The following is a 20,527-nucleotide window of genomic DNA, read 5'->3' as shown; positions in this document are numbered from 1 at the left end:
AACAGAGAGACAGACTATTATCTGAATGGTGACAGATTAGGAAAAGGGGAGATGCAACGAGACCTGGGTGTCATGGTACATCAGTCACTGAAGGTTGGCATGCAGGTCCAGCAGGCGGTTAAGAAAGCAAATCGCATGTCGGCCTTCATAGCGAGGGGATTTGAGTACAGGGGCAGGGAGGTGTTGTACAGGGCCTTGTTGAGGCCACACCTGGAGTATTGTGTACAGTTTCACTGGAGTTCAGAAGAATGAGATGGGATCTCATAGAAACGTTTAAAATTCTGATGGGTTTAGACAGGTTAGATGCAGGAAGAATGTTCCCAATGTTGGGCATGTCCAGAACCAGGGGTCACAGTCTAAGGATATGGGGTAAGCCATTTAGGACCGAGATGAGGAGAAACTTCTTCACCCAGAGAGTAGTGAACCTGTGGAATTCTCTACCAAAGAAAGTTGTTGAGGCCAATTCGCTAAATATATTTAAAAAGGAGTTAGATGCAGTCCTTACTACTAGGGGGATCAAGGGGTATGGCGAGAAAGCAGGAATGGGGTACTGAAGTTGCATGTTCAGCCATGAACTCATTGAATGGCGGTGCAGGCTCGAAGGGCCGAATGGCCTACTCCTGCACCTATTTTCTATGTTCATATGTTTCCCTTAACAAATCTATGTTGACTGTCCTTGATTAATCCGTGTCTTTCTAAATGAAAATTTATCCTGTCCCTCAGAATTTTTTCCAATAATTTGCCCTCCACCAAGGTTAGGCTGACTGGCCTGTAATTGCTCAGTCTATCCCTTTCTTCCTTTTTAAAAAAAGGTACAATGTTAGCAGTCCTCCAGCACCACACCTGTTGCCAGAGAGGATTGGAAAATGATGGTCAGAGCCTCTGCTATTTCCTCTTTTGCTTCTCTTAACAGCCTGGGATACATTTCATCGGGGCCTGGGGATTTATCCACTTTCAAAGCTGCTAAACCCCTCAAGACTTCCTCTCTCACTATGTTTATTTCAGCTAATATTTCACACTCCTCCTCCGATTGCAATGTCTGTATCGCCCCTCTTTTTTGTGAAAACAGACGCAAAGTATTCATTCGAACCATACCCACGTCTTCCATCTCCACACACAGATTACATTCACGGTCTCTAATAGGCCCTACTTTTTCTTTAGTTATCCTCTTGCTCCTAATGTATTTATAAAACATCTTTGGGTTTTTCTTGACTTTGCTTGCCAAAATGTTTTCATGCTCTCTCTTTGCTTTCCAAATTTCTTTTTTAATTTCACCCCTGCACTTTCTATACTCCTTTAGGGTTTCTGCAGTGTTGAACCCTCGATATCGGTCATAAGCCTCCCTTTTTTTCTTTATCCTATCCTTTATGCCCCTTGACATCCAAGGGGCTCTAGATTTGTTAGACCCACCGTTTTTCTTTAAGGGAACATGCTTGCTCTGAACCCTCAGGATCTCCTCCTTGAATGGCTCCCATTGCTCTGACACTGATTTACCTTCCAGTAGCTCAGCTTAGTAAAATTGGCTTTTCCCGAGTTGAGAACTTTTATTCCTGGTCTATCTTTGTCCTTTTCCATAACTACCCTAAATCTAACTGAATTATGATCACTAGCACCAAAATGCTCTCCCACTGATACCCCTTCCACCTGCCCAGCTTCATTCCTCAAAACTAAGTCCAGAACAGCTGTCTAAGTTGTGGTCGTGGGAGAGCGGTGGTGGACCGAGGTTCGCGACCTGTGCTGATCACTCTCTCAGTCTCCTTCACTGGTGCTATTGCACCGGTCTTCCTCAGCCTAGAAACAAGCAGCCTGTATATATAAATAGCAAACAGCCTGTTCTGTGCAGCTGTGTGCTTACAGCAAGACAGCAGTATGGCCCGAACCCCGTTTGGGGGCAGGGGTGGGCCAGATGCCCATTTTACACTGCTGTCAATGTGGGGTGATGTAAAATGGGCACTTGACCCGTACTCGCCGGGGTGGTTAATTTAAAATCAGGGTGTGTGTCTTTAACAGGAGGCTGGTACAGGAGGTGTCTTGGACTTGAGCACAAAAAAAAAATCTAGACTGACACTCCAGTGCACTGCTGAAGGAGTGCTGCACTGTCGGAGGTGCCGTCTTTCGGATGAGACGTTAAACCGAGACCCCCGTCTGCTCGCTCAGGTGGACGTAAAAGATCCCATGGCACTATTTCGAAGAAGAGCAGGGGAGTTATCCCCGGTGTCCTGGCCAATAGTTATCCCTCAATCTATGTAACAAAAACATAGATTTTCTGGTCATTATCACATTCCTGTTTGTGGGAGCTTGCTGTGCACAAATTGGCTGCCGTTACAAAAGTGACTACACTCCAAAAGTACTTCATTGGCTGTAAAGTGCTTTGAGACGTACAGTGGTCGTGAAAGGCGCTATATAAATCCAAGTCTTTCTTTGTTTTTTTGTGGCAGAGGCTCACAAAACCAAGAAAAACCTGAATCGGTTTTCTGCAGGTCAGGTACTTCGTATCTGAGAGTGCCGTGGGCGGGGGGGGGGGGTTGTGGTGCATGCGTCTTGTGTTGAAAACACTTGATCAGGGCGAAAGCTTATTTCGTTCAGCCTCCCTCTCGCTGTGACCCAGTGTGATATTCCAACAATAAAAAGGGTGGGTAGGTAAATCCTAATCCTCTGCAAATGTTTGGTTTTGAATGTCAATGGGGAGCTCGATTTTGTTGAAAGGTTTTCCCAAGCGATCACATTTAATGTAAAGTGACACCCACGCATTCTCGTTGAGACACTGCCATGCAAAGGTAGTGATGACTATCACGTTTCCCTGAATTTTGCCCGTGAATTGTGCTGGGCGAAAGTTTGAATAGTTAAAGCAGAAATTACACAGCCCTGCAGATCAGTGGAATGCTGGCATTAAGCTTGGCTCCGTGGCAGCAATCTCTGCAAGTCAGAACGCTGTGGATTCATGAGCCTCTCCAGGGTTTGAGCACAAAATCTAGTCTGACACTGCAGTAAAAAAAAAGACTTGCATTTACTGAGGCAGTGATACATTGTGGGCTGTGCCATGCTTGGGATGAGCGGTTAATTGGATCTTTCTATGCGTGAAATGGCTGCTGTGTTTGCCTACATAATCAGTGCAGCCGGAAGTAATTCATTGTATGTAAAATGCTTTGAAATATTTCTCAGAGATGACAGAAGGTGCCATACAAAATACAAGTTTGTTTTTCTTACACTGGCAAACACAACAAACAAATTCAGAAACTCAGTCCAATTATTGGGGAGTTTCCTGTTCTAGTTTTCAGTCTTCTCCTCTCCTAGAGAGCCTGATTTTCTCTGAGGTACGGTTCTACAGATGCTGACACCCACCCTCCCACCCATACCCAAGATGTCATTCTTCAAGTGCGAGTCTAAACAGTGGATTTCGGTTTTCTATTGAACTACGGAGGGCATTACTGTTGAGCCAGATATTGTCCCCGGCTGATGTTACCACTGCTTTCAGTGCCCATGGGGTAGGACTGAACAAACAGAGCTCGTGCTCATGTTCTTCACTGCTCAGTGGTTCCTGCTGGGAAGTTTGCGTGTGGATGCTGGTTGAAGACAGGATGGAGCGCAGCATGTTATTCCTCATGAGGACCTCTATACAATCACGGTGGACCATCATCTGCCTGTATAATATGGGAGGAGGGTCACTTGTGCTTAGGGAGAGCAAAAAATTGTCAAAGCTACCATGGATCTCAGAAGATTGGAGGATAGAATCGTGGCTTTGGACTGATCCATCTAGGACCCCCTTCTCTGACCCTTCCAAGACCCCACCCTCATTCTCAGGACTCCCCAATACACTGTCAGTCCAATACAACCTGAATCGGTGGGAAAAAAATGTTGCTACGGGACCTGGCAATGGTGGTCATTGTTTAGTCCTTGGTAGTTAAGGCCACAGTGTATTGGGTAAAGTGGTCTGTGATGCTCAATTCATGTCCCTCCCCACTGGTGGTCTGTAACTGGTGTGGTACCTCCATGGTCACCAGTTCCAGGCAGGTTAACGCCTGGATCTTTACCAGAGATTCCCAGCCATTTGGCACCTGGATCTTTCTGAGGAAGCGGATGTTGATGGCTTTAGCCTGTACCACCAATAGAGCCACTGGCACATCACATTCCCAATCCACTCTTCCTAAGCAGCTGGTTGAAAGCATCTCATCACTACTCGGGGGAGAAACAGCTCATAACGGTGTCCTGGTTCATCAAGATGAGGTGGGTCTCAGTATCACAGCCCATGGTGTGGACCTCAGTATCACAGCCCATGGTTGACTCCTGGGTGCCACAGGCTCTGAAATTTTTAGAAAGTACAGCAAACATCTCAACTGTCCAGTACAGAGATGCATCCAGCTCCCCTGCATCAGACTCACTGGCCAAACCTTTTCTCGTCCCTACTGCAATTGCCTTGGGAAACCAGGAGGGGGCACTGTTCTTCCCTGGCTGATACTTAGTCTGGAAATCAAAGCTCACTACCGCCATGGCCCAACAGGTTGCCGGTATTCATGGAGGCCAAAGGATTGTTGTAGACAGTGAAAGCCCCTTCTGCCAGGCAAGCTGGAATTTCTCTCTGACTGCCCATTTGGGGGCAAGAAATTCCAGCTTCAGGCGCTTCAGTTAATCCCATTCCTCATAGCAAGCTTCAAGCTTTGGGCTCCTGTCACAATCACTGTGTTTGAGATTGTGCTCTGCGGGGGGTGGGGGGGCGCTATGTGGACACAATCCGGGTGCAATCTAGAATTGTGCTGATGTTTCCCCACAGTTTAAATTGACACAGGGCAACCCACGATACTGGCATCCCAGTGACAGCGCTGTGCTCTGGGGTACCGATAGCAAGGCCGAAGCCTACAGAGCTGAACAGACACAGGTTCCAGCCAAAGCCTCCTGTTTTAACCCCACTTTACAAGGTCACATCTACTGCTGGGAACTGCAGGTCCAACCCTCAGCCCTTCAGGAGATCGTTACTGTGTCAAGGGGAGGATTCTGACTGCATAGAACTGCACTGTAGACTCGGAATCTTTTTGGGCTGAACAGTTGACTACCTCGCTGGGTGATGCATTTCTCAATTAAGCCACTGAAAGATTTAAAGGAACAGCGTGTTCCCAGGACAGGTCCGATCAATGAGAAAGTGTTCAACAATCGCACTCTCCCAATTACCCAAATCTCGGGCATGGGGCTTACTTTATGAATTTGCACTCTTGTGGAAATCTTGCATGGCAGAAGTCGTACTGGAAGTGTGGGCGTGCAGCTTGGAGCGGCCTGCATGATGTTTCTCCCATCATTGGACAAGATGTGAGACATGCTGAGTGTTGTCCTGGACTCCTGATATTCCCATCATGTGTAGCTCTGCACCGGGAATGCACATTCATAAAATCTACCTTTACAGTCTGCTCCTGTTCATGATCATGCGAGTCATTTATTGTGCTAAAACAAATGTGAACGATCAGTTTATCTGAATTAAGAGCTGACTATGTATATTAAAGTGAACGAGAAATCACATTCCCAGCTATCAGCGCAGAGCCAGTAACCTGCCTTCCAGTTCCTTGTGGTCCTGTACGCCTTACACAACTTTACAACAGGATGAAAGTGTTGGAGCGCAATGATCTGGCACACAGATCGAAACAACCACTCGTATAATCGCATTCAGCAATGGCCCAACAGTCCAAGGTACATCTAGTAACAGACACGTCGCCTCATCTCAGCAACCAATAGAGTTTGTCTTGGACGTCACGACACTACCTCAACCCTGATATAAGCTGCAGGGAGTTTCACATGTTCACTAAACTACAGGATTGACTGCATGTCAACATGTGGGATGTTTTCCTAAAGTAAATAACCTCCCCGTCTCCCACCCCCGTCCCCCCGCTCAATTACGTCTCTCCGCAATCACTATTAAAAGGCACATAGCAATCCAGCTGGGGGCGTTCAGACACGGCCTCCCCCCAGCGTCTGCAGAAATGCGTCCGACCTTTGCATAGGGTGAGCTCCAGAATAGGCATACTTTGGCGGAGGTGAACAGCAGACAACGCACACATACGACCTCTCTCAGTAATCCAAAACACCGAGCAAAAGGAAAATACATTTAAAAACATACTCAAGTAGTTCCTTCCTTTCCAGAAGCTATATCCCCACCCCCAAAATGAGCCCGTCCTCCACTGATATTCTCGTATGTTTCTGGGGAACAGTTCCACAGTTGCGAGCCATGCCCCCTACGCACAGTATCTCATGTGTGAGCTTCAAATGTAGCAGTGGGATATTTAACCACAGATCGATCCTGTTTTCCAACTTCAGCACACACAATCCTCCAGGGGAAAGGTCAGTGGATTGTGGTCAGAATGATACTGGGGCTAAAAGGGTTAAATCATGAGGACAGGTTCATTAGACGAAGCTTGTATTCCCTCGAGTACAGAAGATTAATGGGTGCATGCCCTTGAGTAGAGATTAAGGGGTGATCAAATTGAGGTGTTTAAGACGATCAAAGGAGTTGAGAGGGTCGATAGAGGGAAACGACTTCCTCCGGTGGGGGAGTCCAGAACAAGGGGACATAAACTTAAAATTAGAGCTAAGCCATTCAGGGGTGATGTCTGGACGATGACCAGGCAGACGACGCCTGTGCACATACAGAGGCTGAACTCCAGGACATAGTCGATGTATTTACTGAGGCGTATGAAAGCATAGGCCTTACGCTAAACATCAGTAAGACAAAGGTCCTCCACCAGCCTGTCCTTGCCACACATCACTGCCCCGCAGTCATCAAGATCCACGCGCAGCCCTGGACAACGTGGACCACTTCCCATATCTCGGGAGCCTCTTATCAACAAAAGCAGACATTGATGAGGAGATTCAACACCGCCTCCAGTGCAGTCTTCGGCCGCCTGAGGAAAAGAGTGTCTGATGACCAGGCCCTCAAATCTACCACCAAGCTCATGGTCTACAGGGCTGCAGTAATACCCGCCCTCCTGTATGGCTCAGAGACATGGACCATGTACAATAGACATCTCAAGTCACTGGAGAAATACCACCAACGATGTCTCCACAAGATCCTGCAAATCCCCTGGGAGGACAGATGCACCGACATTAGCATCCTCGACCAGGCCAGCATCCCCAGCATTGAAGCACTGACCACACTTGATCAGCTCCACTGGGCAGGCTACATTGTCTGCATGCCAGATACGAAACTCTCAAAGCAAGCGCTCTACTCAGAACTCCTTCACGGCAAATGAGCCAAAGGTGGGCAGAGGAAACAAGGACACCCTCAAAGCCTCCCTGATAAAGTGCAACATCCCCACCGACACCTGGGAGTCCCTGGCCAAAGACCGCCCTAAGTGGAGGAAGTGCATCCGGGAGGGCGCTGAGCACCTCGAGTCTCGTCGCCGAGAGCATGCAGAAATCAAGCGCAGGCAGCGGAAAGAGCTTGCGGCAAACCAGTCCCACCCACCCTTTCCCTCAATGACTATCTGTCCCACCTGTGACAGGGACTGTGGTTCTCGTATTGGACTGTACAGCCATCTAAGAACTTATGCTAAGAGTGGAAGCAAGTCTTCCTCGATTCCGAGGGACTGTCTATGATGATGATGATGACACAATCCTCCAGGGGAAAGGTCAGTGGATTGTGGTCAGAATGATACGGGGGCTAAAAGGGGAGGTTGCATAGACGAGGCTTGTATTCCCTCGGGTACAGAAGATTAAGGGGTGTATTCCCTTGTGTACAGACGATTAGGTGGTGATCAAATTGAGGTGTTTAAGACGATTAAAGGAGTTGATGGAGTCGATAGAGGGAAACGATTTGCTCCTGTGGCAGAATCCAGAACAGTAAACTTAAAATCAGAGCTAAGCCATTCAGGGGTGCTGTCTGGGCGAACTTTATCAAACAGGGGGTAGTGAAAATGTGGAACTCTCTCCTCCAAAAGCTGTTGAGATTGGGTGTCAATCGAAAATTTCAAAACTGATTTTTATTATGCAAGTGTATTACAGGATCAACATGGTTAGATGGAGTTCAGATACAGATCAACCATGATCTAATTGAATGGAGGAAACGGGTTGGAGGGACTGAATGGCCTCCTCGTATTCCTCGGTAGAGGTGCAAGGAACTCTGGCAGATCTCTCCCCAGGCCAGAATTGTAAACAGCTTTGCTCTTTAATGGGAGGGAAAGGCCGTGTGGGATGAGAGGTTACTGGAGACACAAGTTGACAGCCAGCGTCCTTCGGTAAACGAGGAAAACAAACACTGAAGCGTTCTCCCAGCAAAGTCAGCGAGCGGGCGGCGGGAGGGAAAGCTCTGCCGGTCCAGATCAAACTGCACGGGCATGGCGGCGGGAGCCGGGCGCAACAACTGCAAGGCGAAGGAATGAGCCCAGCCCGCTCCCTCACTGCGAGGGAGAGAGAGGGGCATGAGGGAGGCTGCTGGCTGCCGCCGGGGAGCAGGCCCCACGCTCGGTTGCCATGCCGACCGCCCAGGCCGTGGCTGGAAGCAGCTCCACCTCCCCCTACACACACAGACACACGGCGCACCACACTCGCACCCAAAGGTTCCCCGACACAAACTAGCAGCACTTACAGTCTTCCCTGTCCGATTTCATGGCCACCGGGCACACACTGCAGGCCCCTGTGTGTGTTGTGTGGAAGGACCCCCTCTCTGTGTGTGGCTCGCGCGCTCTCCCTCTCCCTGCTCCAGAAGCTTCTCTCAGTGTCACCCTGCTCCTCCCAGCCCACGAGGAAGCTGCCTGAACTCTACCTGTGCTGGCAGGAATTTGACCCCCAGCAGGTTTGCTCTCTATTCAGCCATGATGTCATGGGAGGCGGTGAGAAATTTGTGCTGAGGGATTTTGTCTCTCTGCACTCACTCTGGTCTAGTGTTGCACACAAAGCTGCAGCTGGGAGCTCAGAGGGTTCTCCCCACCCCCCTGAGCTCCTTTTAGTGCGGGTAATTCGATCCTGCAACCTTCGTCTCAGGTTCCTGGCCGCTCTTCACCCAGGTGATGATGATAATCTGCTCTTTTCTTACAAGGAGCTCTCACAAACACAGTCCGCAGGGTCTGTTCACGGGTAACTTGCCAGTCTCAGCAAAGTTGCCGAGCGCCTTAAGCCCAGCCTCGGAAGGTAAAGTTGCTTTTACATTTTGTCTGGTTTTAAATTTGGCATTGTGTGAGCTGGTTGTAAAGCTGAATACAGTTCTTTCATTCTGGCAGCAGACTCGTCGGCCCAGGTTTTCGTGAAATTAGCAAAGCTAAGTATTGTTAGGTAGCTTGGCAACACCAGTGTCTTGGAAGCTGAATTAAATTAGGGCTAATATAAAACAGGAAAGAACTTGCATTTAAATAGCACCTTTCACAACCTCAGGACGTCCCACAGCGCTTTACAGCCAATGAAGTACTTTGGAAGTGTAGTAATGTTGTAATCTGGGAAACGCGGCAACCAATTTGCACACAGATCCCACAAACAGTAATGTGATAATGACCAGATAATTTGTTTTTTTAGTGATGTTGATTGAGAGAGAAATGTTTGGAGAGCTCCTTTGCTCTTCTTCGAAATAATGCCACAGCATCTTTTACGTTCACCTGAGAGGGCAGACAGTTACTTGTTTATAGTTTAATGTCTCATCCGAAAAACGGCAGAAATGTAGTTTCCAACGTGAAGTCCAGTTCTCATTCAAAGCTGCCGGGCAGAATATTTGGAGCAATTGCTGGTAACAGCCTCCATTTAGTACAGTGGCTCACTGCAACATTGCAATAAATTGACAGCGTTTCAAACATTTTCCAGTACTCGGGGAATTCCAACAGGATTTCAAACTGGCCCAGGAGTTCATCACAGTGTAACAATGTGAGTACGTGCAGAAGTTTTTAATCATATATACTGTGCGGATTGATCATTTCAAAATATATCCATACAATCTTCATACTCGAGCATTACTCAGTTTGTGTTTGAACACAAGGTCAGTTCAGTGCGACAGCCAAATGGTTATTCGGAATGTCACGGCATTGACTGCAAAGCACTCCCTTGTTGCCACTGGCAACAGTCACACAGCGCTCTAGGTGAAGGGTCAAGTACCAATGCCAACAGTCCAGGCAATGGCTAAGACATCGGTCCCTCTGTTTCTCTGGGGGTTTCTGCCAAAGTCACGACGGGTAATCGGAAATCCTGAGGAAATTCTTGGGCTTTAATCTCCAAGACCTGAGTTCAAATTCAATCCGGGTTGATGGGATGACAGTCTCCTCTGTTTCGTTTATATAGTGCCTCAGGACCTTCCATATTGCTTCACAACTAATTAATTACTTTTTAAAATGCAGTCACTGTGATTCAGCCATTCTGTACACAGCAAGATTCCCCAATTAGCAATGTGATGATTGAAAAGTTGATCTGTTGGTGGCGTTGGTTAAAGGATGAATTTTGGCCAGGACTCTCGGAGATTGCCCTGCGCTTTTACAAATAATTCCATGGGGTCTTTAATATCTACCTGAATTGGCAGATGGGGCCACAGTTTAAAGGACTGCACCTCTGACAATGCAGAGCTCCTTCAGTAGTGCAGAGAAGTGTCAGCCTAAATTATGTGCTGCAGTGGGGTTCAAAACCACACCCTCCTGTCTCAGGAGACAGTGCTACCAACTGAACCAAACTGACACTGGATTACCCCTACTTTAGTAATAGTGTAATTCATATTCTTCATCATCATCATAAGCAGTTCCTCGGAATCGAGGAAGATTTGCTTCCACTCTTAGAATGAGTGTTCTCAAGATGGACAAAAATAAATTACACTTGTACAGTGAGTGGTGGTGTGCTCTTCTTGGGTTGAAGCTGAAGCACATTGTCGGGGCAGAGTAGACAGACAGACTTTATTTTGTATGTAACTCATTTGCCGAGTCCATCAGGAAGGATGCGAGCATTAGAGAGGTGACGATCCTAGGCAGCGGAGGCGCTCAGGTCAAGACCTCCCTGTACATGGACGACGTCACTGTCTTTTGCTCGGATCCACAGTCAGTCCGTAGATTGCTCACAATCTGCGACCAGTTTGAACTGGCCTCGGGAGCGAAGGTCAATCGCAGCAAAAGCGAGGCCATATTCTTTGGCAACTGGGCCGACCGATCCTTTATTCCCTTCACCGTTAAGCCAGATTACCCGGAGGTGTTGGGAATATGGATCGGAGCGGACGGGGCATGCGGCAAAAACTGGGAAGAGCGTACTGCCAAAGTGAAACAAAAACTGGGATGGTGGAAGCTGCGCTCCCTCTCCATCGCAGGAAAGTACCTGGTCATCAGGAGTGAGGTGCTCTCGGTGTTGTTGTACGTGGTGCAGGTCTGGCCCATACCCCACTTCTGTGCTGCGGCAGTCACCCGGGCCGTCTTCCACTTTGTCTGGAGGTCCAAAATGGACCGTGTCCGCAGAGACACGATGTACAAATCTCTGGACAGTGGAGGAAAGGATGTTCCTAACGTGGCCCTCATCCTGATGGCCACCTTTGTGTCCGGCTGCATCAAGCTGTGCATCGACTCCCGGTACGCAAACACTAAGTGTCACTACGTGCTGAGGTTCTACTTGTCTCCGGTGTTGCGAAGGATGTGTCTGGCCACGCTGCCGCGAAACGCCCCCACCAGTTGCACCATGCCTGTCCACCTGTTCTTCGTGGAAAAGTTTTTCAGGAAAAACCCCTTTGACCACAAGGCCATAAAAAGTGGTCGGCACATAAGGTCCTGGACGCCCTACGAAAGGAGAGGGTGGACCCTGCCGGGTGGTTCCCCGAGCAGACTGTCAAACTCGTCTGGCAGAACGTCTCATCGCCAGAGCTTTCACACAAGCACCAAGACGTAGCTTGGTTGGCGGTGAGGAGGGCCCTACCTGTCAGATCCTTCATGCACAGCCAGGGTTTCAGAGACACGGCACTGCCCTCGAGTTGGCTGTGATGCGGACGAGACAGTCATCCATCTCCTTTGGGATTGCCCCTTTGCAAGGCAGGTCTGGATGGAGATGCAGTGGTTGCTGTCGAGGTTCATCCCAAGCAGCTCCGTAACACAGGACTCTGTGCTCTACGGGCTGTTCCCAGGAACACACACCGAGACAGACATCATCTGCTGCTGGAGGGCCATCAACTCGGTGAAAGATGCACTTTGGTCTTGCCGAAACTTGCTGGTCTTCCAGAGCAAGGAGATGTCCACGTCTGCGTGTTGCAGACTGGCGCAATCCAAGATCCAGGAATATGCGCTGAGGGACGCACTAAAAATTAATGCAGTCGCCGCAAAGGCACGGTGGGGAAGAGCCACAGTTTAAAGCCCTTCCGCCACGGTAAACCCAGGGGCTGGTATCAGTATAAAACTCCCCTCGGGCTGCAATGGTAAACCCTTTGTATACATAGAGCACCGTGATCTGAAAAAACTTATGCAGTGCCATGTATATTGCAAGTTCTGTTTAGTAATGTATGTTGCAAAGAAATGTAACTGTACCCTCACTGTGTCCCGTATGGTGACACATGTAATGTAACTTGATGAACGTACCACAATGTATCCTGGATTGTATGAATTGCACCTTGAAATGTAAAGTAAAGAAATGTATTGAACGGATCTGCAGTCAGCATCCAAATGTAATGTATGGAATTGCTGACCGCATCCAAATGTACTGAACTACTTTCGAATGTATTGTGCAAATTTTTTATATGAATAAAGTATATTTTGAAATAAAAAAAATTCTGCACCTGACCTGGAAGTGTTTGATGGGACAATGTCGAGAGAGCGTTACTCTGCGTCTAACCTATTCTGTACCTGACCTGGGAGTGCGTACTGCTGACATTACATTGAAAGCATTTCTAAAAGTAGAAATACAAAGTGTTCCATTGCCCCAATGCTTGAATAAGCAAAAAAAACGGGGAAAAAAACTCTGTCCAATCCTGAGAGTGCAGGCAAATGACCTCAAGATAACTGCGAGCGAATGAGGCAGCTCCATTGATTCCACCACCAGCTGTTGTTGTTTTAATACTGTAATACGATTGCTTCTCGGCCTTTTGGCTAAGATCATGCGTAACTGACCTGACAGGGGAGTAACCATGACCCCAAAACAAAGTGGTTCTCCCTGGATCAGGAAGGTGGTTCTCCTATGCTTTTTGGAAATAGGAGGTGGGTGGGGTGGATTGACCCATCCACCTCCACGGAGGTGTCCGTCCGTGTGTGTGTGTGTGTGGGGTGGGGGGTTGCTGACTCATCCACCTCCATGGCACGAACCTGGTATTGCAGTACTTCCAGGAACGGTGCAGTGGCTCTCGGCCTTTTGGCTAAGAGCATTGGTGCAGAGTGATCCTTGATGTGTGCAAGGTGACCTCTGGCGTTTGTGATTTGACAAAGAATTGGAAAGATTGGCTACGAATAAAAATAAAAAAAAATACGATTGCCCCAGCAGTAAATACCCGCTGTTATAGCGGGCAGGACCAGGACGTGCTGTGTAAACATCGGTGTCTCTGCAGATAAGGGCACCCGGTAGGCTTGCAGCGTGAAGAGGAAAACACAGTTCCACGACCGAGGCAAGTTCTTGAGGTTGCTGAAGGGAGGAGACAGTGCCTGCAGGTACTGCACAGTTTCAGGAGGAAGCTGAACAAGTTATATGATATGTTATATTGTCAGTGTGGAGCAACAGTTACTGTGTACCAATCAGAAGCCAAAACCGCAACAGTTGAGAGAGAGAGAAACGACTTAACTCTTTAACTACTGGCCTGAATTTAGAGTTTATTTTTATTATTTAAAAATTTAATCACCCCCCCCCTCCCCCCATATCTATTGACATATTTCAATCAGTGCTGTAATAGACATCTACCCCCCACCCAACCACCAAGCAGGATTAACTTTAGGTAAAACAGGGAGATTTTTGTATGATGTCCTACACTGTTCAGAAATGCCAAGAGTTAAAATGGAAGCCGTGTTTCCTTGTCCAATTTTAAAATGGAGACCAGCAGACAATTTACTAGACCAAGCCATGCTGATTGATCTGAAAATCTGGAAACAGAATGTGAGACCTGGATGATTATCATGATCTGCAATATTCCCAACATTTGGGGTTATTAATCAAGAATTAACAGGTTTGGTTTTAGAGGCTCTTGGGCTGGTTTAAGTCTGGGAAATGCTCCAATAGCTTTTAGTTCTGGCTGGATATCCGAATGCAATGGTTGTACTGGAAATGTGCATCATCCAAATACAACACTGAATCGTGCAGGCCTAGAAACAACTGTTTTATCCAAATATCCTGAGGGCCATGTGTTAGAAATACATTCTAAGAATTCTACTTTAATCCCTTTACAGACTGATTCAATTGCATCCCATGTGATCTCTGGTGTACTGTGTTTAGGAGGGTAATTGCCAATGCTGGGTGTATTACTCCAAACATGGCATGTATAAGGACACAGGATCCAGATCATTGGAGACTCGTTTTGCTCCTGGAAAATGCCCTTTTGCCGTGAACACAAGACAGCAATGTTGGATAAAAGCCGATCCATAAAAGATGAGTCATTGGACAGGCTCTAGCTCTGTCAAGCCCATGTGGTGGCTGGTGTGCAATGGCCACCACAGGTTAAAAAAAATCCACACAGAGGCATCTTCCACCCTTCAAGACGTCGTTCGGGATCTGGAATATTAAGTCCTTCATTGAAACACCCGTGAACTCATCCCTTTTCGGCGTGGAAGCAAGTCATCCTTGTTTCGAGGGACAGCCTATGATGATGCAGTGCAGGCTCTATTCTTGATGATTTTGTTCCTGCCGCTATCGATCTAGAGTTCCTCATGTGGATGGTGTGTGTGTACATCGAGATACATATCATGTTCAAATCCTTCTATGGCCTCAATCCTCCCTATCTCTGTAACCTCTTCCAGCCCTACAATCCTTCGAGATCTCTGCATTCCTCCAATTCTGGTCTCTTGTGCATCCCCTTCCTTTGCCCTACCATTGGCGGTTGTGCCTTTATCTCTCCAGGCTATAAGCTCTGAAATTCCCTTCCTAAACCTCTCCCTTTTCCTTTAAGATGCTCCTTAAAACTTACCTCATTGACCAAGTCCTAATCTCTCTTCCTTTAGCTTGGTGTCAATTTTGTTTTGTCTGATTACACTCCTGTGAAGTGCCTTGGGACATTAAAGGCAATATGTAAATGCAAGTTGTTATTGATATATAGATAGAGAAACAAAGAGATAGATACACATCCCAGGTTAGTATCTGACCTAAAAATATCCAGTCAACACAGAGTGTCTAGACTTACAGAAAAATAATGGCCCTTTGGGCAATACTAGAGGGAATCTGCCCACCCCCTGGAACTACACCCCAGCATGAGCCAGCACCTACAAGAGAGGAGAGAAAGGAACAAAATTGGGAGGAACTCAGAACACATTTGTTATGAGACCCACACATTTAATAAAGCCACAGTAGGTTTGGATGAATGGAGGCTGTGATAGAAACATAGAAAATAGGTGCAGGAGTAGGCCATTCGGCCCTTCGAGCCTGCACCACCATTCAATATGATCATGGCTGATCATGCAACTTCAATACCCATTCCTGCTTTCTCTCCATACCCCTTGATCCCTTTAGCCATAAGGGCCACATCTAACTCCCTTTTTAATATATCTGACGAACTGGTCTCAACAACTTTCTGTGGTAGAGAATTCCACACGTTCACAATTCCATGAGTGAAGAAGTTTCTCTTCATCTAGGTCCTAAGTGGCATACCCCTTATCCTTGGTTCTGGACTTCCCCAACATCGGGAACATTTTTCCTGCATCTAACCTGTCCCATCCCGTTAGAATTTTATATATTTCTATGAGATCCCTTCTCATTCTTCTAAATTCTAGTGAATATAAGCCTAGTCGATCCAGCCTTTCTTCATATGTCAGTCCTACCAGCCCGGGAATCAGTCTGGTGAACCTTCGCTGCACTCCATCCATAGCAAGAATGTCCTTCCTCAGATAAGGAGACCAAAACTGTACACACTATTCGAGCTGTGGCCTCACCAAGGATCTGTATAACTGCAGTAAGACCTCCCTGCTCCTACACTCAAATCCTCTCGCTATGAAGGCCAACATGTCATTTGCCTTCTTCACCACCTGCTGCACCTGCATGCCAACTTTCGATGACTGATGTACCATGACACCCAGGTCTCATTGCACCTCCCCTTTTCCTAATCTGTCACCATTCAGATAATATTCCGCCTCCCTGTTTTTGCCACCAAAGTGGATAACCTCACATTTATCCACATTATACTGCATCTGCCATGCATTTGCCCACTCACCTAACCTGTCCAAGTCGCCCTGCAGCCTCTTAGCATCCTCCTCACAGCTCACACTGCCACCCAGCTTAGTGTCATCTGCAAACTTGGAGATATTACATTCACTTCCTTCGTCCAAATCATTAATGTATATTGTAAATTGCTGGGGGCTCAGCACTGAACCTTGTGGTACCCCACTAGTCACTGCCTGCCATTCTGAAAAGGACCCGTTTATTCCTTCTCTTTGCTTCCTGTCTGCCAACGAGTTCTCTATCCACGTCAATACATTACCCCCAATACCATGTGCTTTAATTTTGCACATTAATCTCTTGTGTGGGACCTTGTCAAAAGCCTTTTGAAAGTCCAAATACACCACATCAACTGGTTCTCCCTTGTCCACTCTACTGGTTACATCCTCAAAAAATTCTAGAAGATTTGTCAAGCATGATTTCCCTTTCATAAATCCATGCTGACTTGGACCGATCCTGTCACTGCTTTCCAAATGCGCTGCTATTTCATCTTCAATAATTGATTCCAACATTTTCCCCCACTACTGATGTCAGGCTAACCGGTCTATAATGAGGGCAGTCTTCTCCTCCCTGTAATGTATGAAAAAGTGCAACATCCCCACTGACACCTGGGAATCCCTGGCCCAAGACCGTTCAAAGTGGAAGAGATGAATCTGGGAAGGTGCCGAACACCTTGAGTCTCTTTGCCGGGAGCAAGCAGAGACCAAGCGCAAACACTGTCTGCCCCACCTGAGACAGAGACTGTAGGCCTCACGTCGGACTCATCAGTCACCTGAGAACTCATTAGTATGGAAGCAAGTCATCCTCAACTCCGAGAGACTGCCCAAGAAGAAGAGAAGTAACGTATGTTGCGCTGGGAACTCGGGTCAATCAAACACTAAGATTATCTTTTTAAAGTATTCAAAACAGCTTGGAATTGCTTCGTTTGATCTGAACAGTTACGCGCGCATTTATGCAATTCACTCAGACTGAGAATGAGTCACAAAAGGATGGACAAACACTGAAAACTTGGATTTGGAATACGGAAGTCCTGCCGATGCTGGGTGGAGAAGGAAGGAAATTAATTAAAGACTTGCATTCATATAGCACCTTATTTTATCTCAGAAACTTCTCAAAAGCACTTCACATATAATAAATTACTTTGAATTGAAGTAAGTCATTGGGGTAGATGATAACTTTGTGCGATAGTTTAACATGGGTGATGTCAATGGAAATAACATAACATTCGGGAAAGACCGTAAAATGGGCTGCCGACTGGTTATCACTCGCTTTATACTATAGCACAAAATCAAGATCTATCCCAATGACAGTTATTTTAATTTAAAGTCAGTTAGTGTAAGTGGAAAAACCTAGTAGCCATTCTGCACACCATGAGATCTCCCAAACAGCAATAAGATGGATGGCCAATTAACCGGTTTTCGATTGAGGGAGAAATGCTGACCAGTACATCAGGAGAAACCCCGGCCCTTTGTCAAACAGTGCCATGGGATATTTTACCTGAGGCAGTGTACAGGGAGCTTTAGAATCATAGAAACTTACAGCACGGAAGGAGGCCATTTCAGCCCATCATGTCCGCGCCGGCCAACAAAGAGCTATCCAGCCTAATCCCATTTTCCAGCACTTGGTCCGTAGCCATGTAGGTTACAGCACTTCAAGTGCACATCCAAGTACTTTTTAAATGTGGTGAGGGTTTCTGCCTCTACCAAATAAGAACATAAGAAATAGGAGCAGGAGTAGGCCATACGGCCCCTCGAGCCTGCGCCGCCATTTAATAACATCGTGGCTGATCTTATCCTGGCCTCAACTCCACTTCCCCGCCTGCTCCCCATAACCCTTGACTCCCTTATCATTCAAAAATCTGTCTATCTCCACCTTAAATACATTCAATGATCCAGCCTCTACAACTCCTTGGGGTAGAGAATTCCAAAGATTCACGACCCACTGAGCAGAAATTCTTCCTCATTTCTGTCTTAAATGGGCGACCCCTTATTCTGAAACTATGCTTCCTAGTTCTAGATTCCCCCATGAGGTGAAACATCTTTTCAGGCAGTGCGTTCCAGACTCCCACCACCCTCTGGGTGAAAAATGGCCCCTCAAATCCCCTCTAAACCTTCTACCAATTACTGTAAATCTATTACACCCTGTTGTTGACCCCTCTGCGAAGGGAAAATTCTGGTGAGCTTCTGCTGCAGTGGCACTCGAATGTACTTCAGGAACTTCCACACTCTGTATCTAACCCATGCTGCACCTGACTCGATGCTGCCACTGGGTACAAGAAGTAGATACAACAATGTATTCCTGGCACCGACCTTCCTCTCCTTCCTGGGCACAGAAGAAAAGTCCCCGTGTGATTGGAGTGCAAGTGGACTTGCTGGAATTCAGGCTGAGGCTCTGAGAGAACAAAACTGACTTCAATGAACAAGATAAAGAGCTGATGAGAGAACACTCATTCATTTAACACCATTAAAAAAAATTTAATTACCATCCGTCACTCCTCAGTATAGTGCAATGAATTCCAGCCTCAGGTGACATTACATTTGTCTTACTAACAAAATTTGTGAAGTGCTGGCACATACACAGGGCTGGGAGCCAGATCCACCTACTGTGTCTGAGAGAGTGCGCCACGTAAATACTATGTCTGGGAAGCTCTATATTCACAGCTGGGCTTAGTCGAGGAGAAACACTTCCCTCGCTGGAACCATTGCATTCCTGCAGCGTTCTGGAATGTTCTTTTCTTATTTTGATCAGTATACTACGCACAGATTGTTTATGACGTAACAAAAGTAAAACCGCGCAGCCAGCTGGCTCAACAGAAGAGTGGACTGCCTGCCGCTGGGCAGGAGGCCCCAGCTTCAACTCCCGCTCGGTGCTGTCAGCCAGGGTGGCGCTGGGCCAGGGAAGGGAGAAAATCACACAGCAAAATGATGTGGATGCTGGAAATCTGACATAACAGGAAATGCTGAAAAACAATCAGCAGGTCAGGCAGCATCTGTGGAGAGAGGAACAGAGTTAACGTTTCAGGTCAATGACCTGTCGTCAGAATTGGGAGAAGGTCAATTAGCGGCTTGCTCCTGATCATCAGCCCATTACTCCTACTGGAAGGTGCCCGTGTGGGCGCTGGGTGAGGGGCGGGCAAGAATGGGCTCAGTGATGCAGCCTACCGACTACCTACCGACTATGAAGGGAGATTGAGTAGACTAGGCCTTTATCTCCGAGAGTTTAGAAGAATAAGAGGTGATCTCATTGAAACATGATATTCTTAAAGGGTTTAACAGGGTCGATACTGGGAGGATGATTCCCCTATGTTCCCCACATTACAACAATGACTACACTCCAAAAAGTACTTAATTGGCTGTAAAGTGCTTTGAGATGTCTGGTGGTCGTGAAAGGCGCTATATAAATCCAAGTCTTTTTTTCTTTCTATCAGGGCAGTCTAGAACTACGGCTCACAGTCTCAGAATATGAGGTTGGCCATTTAGGACTGAGATGAGGAGAAATTTCTTCACTCAAAGGAAGGTGAATCTTTGGAATTCTCTACCCCAGAGGGCTGTGGATGCTCAGTCATTGAGTGTGATAGAGATCAATAGATTTTTTTGATACGATGGGAATCAAAGGATATGGGGATAGGATGAGAAAGTGGAGTTGAGGTAGATGATCAGCCATGATCTTATTGAATGGAGGAGAGGCTTGAGGTGCCGAATGGCCTACTCCTCCTCCTATTTCTTATGTTCTTAAGATATTTACCATATGAAGAATGGTCACTCAAGCAAAGTACCAGAGGAAAATTAGGGCACCAGGGCTGGGTGGGAAGGGGGAGCGTGCGCATGATGGAGTCTAAGTTAACTTGATCTTATGTTAATAGAACAACTGTCCCAAATTTAGACGAATACACACAGAGGTGTTTACTGTTGTTCTTGCAGTTATAACCACGCTGTGTCACTGTCATGGCAAGAGCATACAGTCCTGTCTCGCGCCCCCTTTTATGGTACAGAGTTGCCTGGCTGTAATGACTGGCGGAGACTCCAATATCCTCCGTGAGCAAGGGGGCCTCACTGTTTACCTCCTAGGGTGGTGGGGGGGGGAATGAACCAGCAGCAAAGCTAAATGGGTCCTCCCAGTGGCCCTCAGGTTGGGTCCCACATCTTCAGGTTGACTAGGATTCCATTGCTGCCTGTTCAGACCTCCCCTCTCCCGAACCTGCACTCTCCCGGACATTGGGGAAGGGCTCGGATCATTGAATTAGCGTTCTCGCCTCTGAGTCAGAGGTTGTGTGTTC

At 47.2% G+C, this 20,527-nt stretch overlaps 1 protein-coding gene across 4 annotated transcripts in view; it reads right to left on the bottom strand.

The window, feature by feature from the left end:
- LOC139228817 (kazrin-like) overlaps positions 1 to 20,527 on the bottom strand; it is a 387,245-nt gene that overhangs the window by 197,956 nt on the left and 168,762 nt on the right. Inside the window, exon 1 of one of the 4 annotated variants that reach the window (XM_070860219.1) lies at positions 8,564 to 8,693. The exons of the other annotated variants lie outside the window; for them this stretch is intronic. Coding sequence (XP_070716320.1) covers positions 8,564 to 8,585 — 22 coding nt within the window. The 5' untranslated portion in view covers positions 8,586 to 8,693. Of the gene's footprint in view, positions 1 to 8,563; positions 8,694 to 20,527 lie in introns of those variants that run through there. 4 annotated transcript variants of the gene reach the window in all.

Source organism: Pristiophorus japonicus, chromosome 18, assembly GCF_044704955.1.
Source record: "Pristiophorus japonicus isolate sPriJap1 chromosome 18, sPriJap1.hap1, whole genome shotgun sequence".
Lineage (NCBI taxonomy): Eukaryota > Metazoa > Chordata > Chondrichthyes > Pristiophoridae > Pristiophorus > Pristiophorus japonicus.
The sequence above is the reverse complement of the archived record's forward strand: the minus strand, read 5'-3'. Positions and strand labels throughout refer to the sequence as shown.